The sequence below is a fragment of the Mobula birostris genome, chromosome 19 (genome assembly GCF_030028105.1).
Source record: "Mobula birostris isolate sMobBir1 chromosome 19, sMobBir1.hap1, whole genome shotgun sequence".
NCBI lineage: Eukaryota > Metazoa > Chordata > Chondrichthyes > Myliobatiformes > Myliobatidae > Mobula > Mobula birostris.
Window position 1 is genome coordinate 14,862,366 of NC_092388.1, and position 10,231 is coordinate 14,872,596.

The window sequence follows — 10,231 nt, forward strand, 5'->3', positions numbered from 1 at the left end:
GATTATTATACTGATTGAAAAATGGGAAAAAATTCTTCAATTAGTTAATTCATCCTCTATATGTGCTAAACATGTGTTGATACAGTTTAAAGTAGTGCACAGGGCTCATATGTCCAAAGATAACAATCTCATTATTATTCTTATATTAATCCTATATGTGATAGATGTCATTCCGAGATAGCTTCTTTAACTTACATGTTTTGGTCATGTCCTTTGTTGGAAAAAATATTGGAAAGATATTTTTGATATTATTTCAATGGTTTTGAAGACAGACTTACAACCTCACCCAATTACTGCTGTTTTTGGATTACCAATGATAGACTCAAATCATTTAACCTCTTCAGCTCGTCGGATGATTGCATTTCTTACTTTAATGGCTAGAAGATCCATTTTGCTGAATTGGAAAGAGATTAACCCTCCTACTGTATTTCACTGGTTTTCACAAACTATGTTGTGTTTAAATTTGGAAAAAATTAGAAGTGTGGTTTATGACCCTTCCATTAAATTTGAAAAAACTTGGAGGATATTTATTCAGCATTTTCATAGGATGTAATTTGACCATTTCCAAACTTATTTTACTTCTCTGTAGTGTTGGTTGAGAGGAACAGAGTCGTCGACACAAAGGTTTTCTTTTCTTCCACTTTTACGTTATTAAAATTGTCCAGGTCTTTTTTTAGTTTAGTTGATTAATTCTATTGAGATTAGTTTCTTTTTGAGGGGGTTTTGTTTTTTTTTCTTTTTTCATGATTTTTGTCTAGATATTTTCTTTTTGTCCTGTATTTTTCATTGGTATCCTACATGATTGAGAGTTTTGTCAATTAAATACTATTTGGTTTTATAATTACTCATGTTAAGTATAACAATGTATTCCCAACAACTTTGTATTATTGCTATGTTATGTTTATATTCTATGAAACTAATAAAAAGATTGAAAAAGAAAGAACTTTGAAAGTGTGGTTTTCAGAACTATATACAGGTCGACCTTCACTAATCCGGCAGCATTGAGACTTGAGGAGTGCCGGATTAGTGAAAGTGCCGAATTACAGAAGGATGACATTAAGCATAATCAGTGCCGGATTATCGAAGGAACCAGATTACAGGTAGTCGGATCAGTGAAGGTCGACCTGTACAATACTCCAGTTGTGGCTGAACCAATGAAGAGGTTAGATACATTCCTTTCTTTCATAATTGCATCCTGTCAACAACATTCTGCCCTTATTTCCCCCCCCCGCCAAAATCCTCCCCTCACTTTGTTCTTCCTCTTATCTCTCCACAATCTTTTCCAACCTCATGAATTTTCCCTCTCCTAGAATTTTTATCTACTTACCCCAATCCTCTTAAAGATTTTATTTTAAAAGATTGAAGATTTTTATCACATCTGCATCGAAACACACAGTGAAATGCATCATTTGCATCAGCGGTGCTGGGGGCTGACCGCAAGTGTCACTAACTAACCGGTACGTCTTTCAGATGTTGCAGGAAACAGGAAGAAACTCATGCAGTCACGGGAGAACATACAAACTCCTTACAGAAATCACCGGGAACTGAATCCCAATCTTACACTAACTACCATGGTTTGAGCTTCTTTTCCTATCCTCTTCTCCTTTCTGCCACCCTGCACCTCAGTCACTCCTCAATTTTCTCTCTAATCACTGAAGGATTTTCCCTGACATGAAGTCCTTTTCCACCGGTCTTTGTCCTCCTTCTGCAGTACTGAGTGATTGTAGAATCAAGGGCTGCTGCCTGATTTGGAGGTATTTCTACATGCAGGGTATATTCTACCATGTCCTTTCAGTTTGCCTGCACCTTTTCCTTTGTAATAGCAATGGCAACTTATCCCTGCTCTCTGACACTTATGGACCCCTGGCATACAGCTAGTGTCTTCCACAGTAAAGACTGAAGCAAAGTACTCATTACGTTCTGCCATTTCTTTAGAAACCATAGAAACATTACAGCACAGAAACAGGCCTTTTGGCCCTTCTTGGCTGTGCCGAACCATTTTTCTGCCTAGTCCCACTGACCTGCACCTGGACCATATCCCTCCATACACCTCTCATCCATGTACCAGTCCAAGTTTTTCTTAAATGTTAAAAGTGAGCCTGCATTTACCACTTCATCTGGCAGCTCATTCCACACTCCCACCACTCTCTGGGTGAAGAAGCCCCCCCCCCCAATGTTCCCTTTAAACTTTTCCCCCTTCACCCTTAAGCCATGTCCTCTGGTTTTTTTCTCCCCTAGCCTCAGTGGGAAAAGTCTACTTGCATTCACTCTATCTATACCCATCATAATTTTATATACCTCTATCAAATCTCTCATTCTTCTATGATCCAGAGAATAAAGTACTAACCTATTCAACCTTTCTCTGTAACTCAGTTTCTCAAGTCCCGGCAACATCCTTGTAAACCTTCTCTGCACTCTTTCAACCTTATTAATATCCTTCCTGTAATTAGGTGACCAAAACTGTATACAATACTCCAAATTCCGCCTCACCAATGTCTTATGCAACCTCACCATAACATTCCAACTCTTATACTCAATACTTTGATTTATAAAGGCCAATATACCAAAAGCTCTCTTTACGACCCTATCTACCTGTGACGTCACTTTTAGGGAATTTTGTATCTGTATTCCCAGATCCCTCTGTTCTACTGCATTCCACAGTGCCCTTCCATTTACCTTGTATGTTCTACTTTGGTTTGTCCTTCCAAAGTGCAATCCTCACACTTGTCTGTATTAAACTCCATCTGCCATTTTTCAGGCCATTTTTCCAGCTGGTCCAAATCCCTCTGCAAACTTTGAAAACCTTCTTCACTCTTCACTACTCCTCCAATCTTTGTATCATCAGTAAATTTACTGATCCAATTTACCACAATATCATCCAGATCATTGATATAGATCAGGGATCCCCAACCTTTTTTGCACTGCGGATCGGTTTAATATTGACAATATTCTTGCCGACTGGGGGGTTGGGGGGGTGGTGGGTAGGGTTGCCAACGGACAAGAGTAGCAGTCAAATACGTTGTTTACCCAGAGAAAGACTACAATGACCATGAAGCCTTGCGTGGGCACCAGTGCACATGCGTGTACGTGCCAATTTTTTTCCTACAAATCATTTTTGGTGATTCTGTTTAGTGGGGGGGGGGGCGGGAAGTGTTAATCACAACCGAAATATAGGTGATAAGTGGCTAATACACTCAATTTCGTTTCTAAAAGGGTTTATCTAACGAATTTAATATTAAACACACAGTGCATATTTTCCTCGCATGAATACAGTGATAAGTCAATTTTCAGGGGAGGACAGGGAGCTTGAAGTAAGTGTTGAACGGACTTCCAGTAGAAGTGGTAGAGGCAGGGTCGATATTATCATTTAAAGAAAAATTGGATAGGTATATGGACAGGAAAGGAATGGAGGGTTATGGGCTGAGTGCAGGTCGGTGGGACTAGGTGAGACTAGCGTTCGGCACGGACTAGAAGGGCCGAGATGGCCTGTTTCCGTGCTGTAATTGTTATATGGTTATATAAGTCACTTATTAGTCAATAGCATCATAACATTTTTAAGTAACGCTTGGATATTAAGACACACAGCACATAATTTCCACGTATGAACATATGAAATCATTGGAACACACCAATATCGCTGAATCAGTGGGAGCCCTGGGCTTGTTTGCCTGCAATAAGACGGTCCTATCGAAGGGTGATGGGAGACAGCGATACTCGAAGGGGGTTCCTTATGTCCAGTCTATTCGGCAATTTAGTTTTCGTTGCATTCATTGCAGAGATATGTTGGAAATGGAAGCAACGTTTTCAGTGCTTTCCTGGCTATCTCAGGATATTTAGCCTTGACTTTGATCCAGAATGCCAGCAGAGATGTTATGTCAAACATACTTTTCAGCCCGCCGTCATTTGCAAGCTCGAGGAGTTGATCTCCTTCCCGCGCTGACATGGATGACGCGCGGGTAATGACCTCGCGTGTGTTCAAGTTCAACAGTGGCTGTGACAGGGAATGAGGGAAGGTGCAGCTGACTCATATCGCCAAATCATATCGTTTCCTCATGGCCCGGTACCGGTCCGCAGCCCGGTGGTTGGGGACTGCTGATATAGATGACAAATAACAACGGACCCAGCACTGATCCCTGTGGCACACCACTAGTCACAGGCCTCCACTATCACTCTCTGGCTTCTCCCATTGAGCCAATGTCTAATCCAATTTACTACCTCACCATGTATACCTAGCGACTGAATCTTCCTAACTAACCTCCCATGCGGGACCTTATCAAAGGCCTTACTGAAGTCCATGTAGACAACATCCACTGCCTTCCCTACATCCACTTTCCTGGTAACCTCCTCAAAAAACTCCAATAGATTTGTTAAACATGACCTACCACACACCAAACCATGTTGACTCTCCCTAATAAGTCCCTGTCTATCCAAATACTTGTAGACCCTATCTCTTAGTACTCCTTCCAATAATTTACCTACTACTGATGTCAAACTTACTGGCCTATAATTTCCCGGATTACTTTTTGAGCCTTTTTTAAACAAGGGAACAACATGAGCTATCCTCCAGTCCTCCGGCACTTCACCCATGGATACCGACATTTTAAATATATCTGCCAGGGACCCTGCAATTTCAACACCAGTCTCCTTCAAGATCCGTGGGAATACCCTGTCAGGTCCTGGGGATTTATCTACTCTGATTTGCCTCAAGATAGCAAGCACCTCCTCCTCTTCAATCTGTATAGGTTCCATGACCTTACTAATTGTTTGCCTTATTTCCATAGACTTCATGCCAGTTTCCTTAGTAAATACAGACGCAAAAATCCCATTTAAGATCTCCCTCATTTCCTTTGGTTCCATACATAGCCGACCACTCTGATCTTCAAGAGGACCAATTTTATTCCTTACTTTCCTTTTGCTTTTAATATACCTGTAGAAGCTCTTTGGATTATCCTTCACTTTGATTGCCAAAGCAACCTCATGTCTTCTTTCAGCCCTCCTGATTTCTTTCTTAAGTATTTTTTTGCACTTTTTACATTCCTCAAGCACCTTATTTGCTCCCTGTTTCCTATACATGTTAAACGTCTCTCTCTTCTTCTTTATCAGAGTTCCAATATCCCTCGAGAACCAAGGTTCCTTATTCTTACTCACTTTGTCTTTAATCCTGACAGACAAACTCTGCACTCTCAAAATTTCTCCTCTGAAGGTCTCCCACTTACCAGATACTCCCACATACTTGCCAGAGAACAACCTGTCCCAATCAACGATTTTTAGATCCTTTCTCACTTCTTCAAATTTGGTCTTTTTCCAGTTTCGAACTTCAACCCGCGGACCAGATCTATCTTTATCCATGATTCTTTGTTCCACATTACTATCTCACCAGCTTCACATTCCAGTGGTCCAATATCAACTCTCACCTCCCTTTTAGTCTTTATATCACTGATCTCTTGGTTGGCACAGTTGTAAACTTAATACATAGAGCACCTCAGCATGATGCTATGCTTATTTTCTAACCAACTCTAAGGTCATTCGAACCCTAATGTGGTAAACTATATATATATATATATATATATATATATATATGTTGTAACTGGGTTATCTGTCTGGACACGCCCTTCTGCTGACTGCTCCTGTGACTCCTCCCACAGACCCCTGAATAAAGGTGATTACGCCATTGCTCCTCCTCCTCAGTCCAGGGGCAGATACTCAGCATGATGGAGGTCACATTTTACTGCTAATAAAAGCCTTTCAGTATTTACTCTACTTTCAGTCTTTTGGAGTTATTGATGGTGCATCAATTTTATTAGCAGTAATTTTAAAGCATGGAACGTTCTCAGACCTGACAAGTTAGACCTCGACCCGCAAACACCTGAAGCTGGAAACGCTTTTGAACTCTGGCTGGCCTGCTTCGAATCATACCTAGAGGAGATTGAAGTGACGGAATCCACAGCGAAATGCAGAGTTCTCCTCTCCAGGGTCAGTCCACGGGTCTACTCGATGATCAGAGACCAGCCAAGCTACGACGGCGCGATGAGTACCCTCAAAAGACAATACCCGGGGCCAGTAAACACTGTCTACGCGCGGCATCGCTTAGCAACATGGCAGCAGTGGCCCAAGGAGTCGAGTGCTGAGTTTATCTAGGCACTACGGACGCTCGTGCAGACCTGCGGCTCCCAAGAACTGACGGCAGAACAGCATGCGGAGCTCCTAATGAGAGACGCCTTTGTCACAGGGACCAGGTCAGTGTATGTGCGCCAGCGGCTGCTAGAACAAGCTGATGTTACCTTACGTTCGGCGATTGAGCTGGCCGACACGCTGGAGGCCGCTTTGCACAACTCTGAAGCTCCCCAGGTACGCATCTCCCAACGGCCTTGTGGGCACCGCAGGCCCCGTAACCCACCGGCAAATTGACCTTGGCTGCTGCCAGTCACAAGTCCGCGAAGTGCTACTTCTGCGGACTCGAGGAGCACCCCTGGAAACACTGCCCGGCCCGAGAAGCTACCTGCTCCAGCTACGGAAAGAAGGGCCACTTCGTCAAGATCTGTAAGTCAAAACCGTGAGCGGGATCCAGCAGCGCCGCGTGCAAGACATGGGGGTCGCCAACTTTCCTGCACGCCGCCTCCACATGCGAGACATAGGGGCGGCCATCTTGGTCGTCGCCACCTCCCACCGCCTACGACCAACTGGTGCTCACAGGGCACCCCACCACGCCGGATCAAGACAGCGACTCAACCCTGGCCTCTGTGACCCTCCACCAAAGCGCTCCCCACCAGCTTGCAAGGTCAATGATGGACATCCTGGTGGAGGGGTGCAGGACAGGCTGCCTGTTTGACACGGGCAGCACGGAGAATTTTATCCACCCGGACATGGTGCAGCATTGCGGACTCGCGATACGGCTGGTAAGTCAGAGGGTCACCATGGCTTCCGGGTCGCATACAACAGACATCCAGGGGGGTTGCGTAGCGACGCTAGTGGTGCAGGGCACAGAATATTGAGACTTTACATTACTGGTCATGCCTCATTGCATCACGGATATCGTCAGATAGCACAGTACGAGGTGTACTCGACCATAGACCTAAAATCCGCTTACCATCAGCTCCCCATCCGCCGGGAGGACCGCCCTTACACCGCCTTCAAGGCGGAAGGCAGGCTTTATCACTTCCTGCACGTCCCCTTTGGTGTCACGAATGATGTATGTCTTCCAGAGGGAAATGGACCGGATGGTGGACCAGTGCCAACTGAAGGCCACGTTCCCATATCTGGATGATATCACCATCTGCGGTCATGACCAGCAGGATCACGACAACAACCTCCAAAAATTTCTCCAAGTGGCCAAAGCTTTCAATCTCACCTATAACAAGGACAAGTGTGTGTTCGGAACCACCCGCCTTGCTATCCTTGGGTGTGTCGTGGAGAATGGAGTCATTGGCCCTGCCCCCACCTGTATGCACCCTCTGTTGGAACTCCCTCTTCCCAACACCCTCAGAGCCCTCAAAAGGTGCCTGGGCTTCTTTTCATATTACGCCCAATGGGTCTCTAACTACGCAGACAAGGCCCGCCCCCTGGTCAAGTCCACCACATTCCCCCTCTCTGCCGAGGCCCACGCGGCCTTCAGCCGCATCAAAAGGAGACATTGCCAAAGCAGCAACGCATGCGGTGGATGAGGCCATTCCCTTCCAAGTAGGGAGTGACGCCTCCGACTTTGCACTGGCTGCTACCCTCAACCAGGCAGGAAGGCCGGTGGCATTCTTCTCCCGTACCCTTCAAGGCCCTGAAGTTTGGCACTCCGCGATGGAGAAAGAGGCCCAGGCCATAGTGGAAGCTATTAGGCACTGGAGGCACTATCTCGCCGGCAAAAAGTTCACCCTGCTGACTGACCAGCGCTCAGTCACATTCATGGTTAGTAACCAACAGCGGGGCAAAATCAAAAATGATAAAATTCTGAGGTGGAGAATCGAACTCTCCACCTACAACTATGACATCATGTACAGGCCTGGGAAGCTCAACGAGCCCTCCGATGCCCCATCCCGGGGAACGTGAGCCAGCGTGCAGATCGACCGGCTATACGCCCTACATGCAGATCTTTGCCACCCAGGGGTCACACGGCTTTTCCACTTCGTGAAAGCCCAGAACCTGCCTTACTCCCTTGAGGAGATCAGGACGATGACCAGGGACTGCTAAGTCTGCACAGAGTGCAAACCGCACTTCTACTGACCCAAAAAGGCACAACTCATCAAGGCCACCCGCCCCTTTGAGTGACTGAGTGTTGACTTTAAGGGCCCCCTTCCCTCCACCGACCGCAATGTGTACTTTCTTAACATTATCGACAAGTACTCGCGGTTCCACTTCGCCATCCCCTGCCCCTAAACCACTACCACGTCAGTTATAAAAGCCCTGCGCAAGCTCTTCACTCTGTTCGGATACCCATGCTATATCCACAGTGACAGAGGGTCCTCGTTTATGAATGACGAGCTGCGCCAATACCTGCTGGCAAGGGGAATTACAACTAGCAGGATCACGAGCTATAATCCCTGGGGGAATGGACAGGTAGAGAAGGAGAATGCCATGGTGTGGAAGGCCACACTCTTAGCCCTCAGGTCAAAGGGACTGCCGGTCTCCTGCTGGCAGGAGGTCCTTCCCGAGGCACTCCACTCCATCCGCTCCCTGTTATGCACGGCCACCAATGCCACCCCTCATGAGCGGCTCTTTTCTTTTCCCAGAAAGTCGACCACTGGGACCACCCTACCAACTTGGCTGACGTTCCCAGGCCCAGTGCTGCTCCGGAAACATGCGAGGAGCAATAAATACTCCCCGGTGGTCGAGAGGGTTCACTTACTTCATGCGGACCCTCAGTATGCCTACGTGGTTTTACCTGATAGGTGGGAGGACACGGTTTCCATATATATGTTGTAACTGGGTTACCTGTCTGGACATGCCCCCTGCTGACTGCTCCTGTGGCTCCTCTCACAGACCCCTGAATAAAGGCGATTGTGCCATTGCTCCTCCCTCAATCCAAGGCAGATACTCAGCATGGTGGAGGTCACATTTTACTGCTAATAAAAACCTTTCAGTATTTACTCTACTTCCAGTCTTTTGGAGTTATTGATGGTGCATCACCTTCCCTCTCACATTATCCTCCATTTTTTTTCTATTATCCATGTACCCATCTAAGAGGTTCTTAAATATATGTATCTGTCTCTACCACCACCCCAGGCACCCACAGATCTGTGTAAAAAAAAATGCCCCCCCATACAATCCTTCCATCACTTTAAAAGTATGCCTCCTCATATTAGCATTTTAAACACTTTTTTCCCCACAATTACTTAGAACCTACCGCACAAACATACTCAACTATCTGGCATCTGCACTTACCACCCCGCCCTTCGAGCCAGACCACCCAGTATTCCTCCTAAGCACGGGACAATTTACCATGACCAACAGGTCGGACTTTTCGACTGGGAGGCAACACACACTCCTTAATGACAGCGGCACGAATTGAACGCAGGACGCCTGTACTATAAAGCGTTGTGCCGACCATGCTTACGAGGTGGCATTATGAGATGGTGTGACCGAATACCTTGCAAGATTGATCAATTATTTGCAGCATATCAACGCTCATTGAAGGGTGAATAGTTTTACCGAGGCGAACAGATGCCTACAATTACTAGAGACTTACCTCTGGCTGTAGTGACAAATAAACATGCCGAGCAAGAGCTGATTAGGAAGTAGCAAGGGTCTGTCGTAAACCCTGAAAAAGAAATACAGTGGGATTGCCAGGGCTGGGATCTCTTGGAAAAACCAAGCAACCTTAACGTTGATGCGAAATCTGTATGCATCGGTGACATGCCTCCCGTAAGGCAAATTTATCTGCCTGTACAAGAAAATGCAGCCACCCAGAAGCATAAGCAGCCACGACAGCACCTTTATCAGGAACTCGCTTTCATTATCCACATATAAAAGGAACCGAGACATCGTGTGCCAGAACATCATCGAGAATTGTTAGCGGTTGTCAAGCCTTTTGCTTACGCGGAAGGCAAAAAAAAGGCGTTTTTCGCAAAGGTTGAAATTCGACTGCAAAATACGGCGCCAGTAAGGTGAATATCGGTTATCACCGTGCACTAGGGAAAGCTAAATCTCTACACAGAGCTCATTGGAAGGAAAAAGCTTTTCCCGGGCGGCGCTATTAATTTACCAGTTCCGTGGGACCACCCCCGCATGTAAATGACGGGAAGAC

At 45.9% G+C, this 10,231-nt stretch overlaps 1 protein-coding gene across 1 annotated transcript in view; it reads right to left on the reverse strand.

Moving 5' to 3' along the window:
• Positions 1–9,969, reverse strand: part of srd5a1 (steroid-5-alpha-reductase, alpha polypeptide 1 (3-oxo-5 alpha-steroid delta 4-dehydrogenase alpha 1)) — a 33,781-nt gene extending 23,812 nt beyond the window's left edge. Inside the window, exon 1 of the mRNA XM_072283015.1 lies at positions 9,674–9,969. Within this exon, the coding sequence (XP_072139116.1) occupies positions 9,674–9,969 (296 nt within the window). The remainder of the gene's footprint in view (positions 1–9,673) is intronic.
• Between the last annotated feature and the right edge of the window lie 262 nt (positions 9,970–10,231).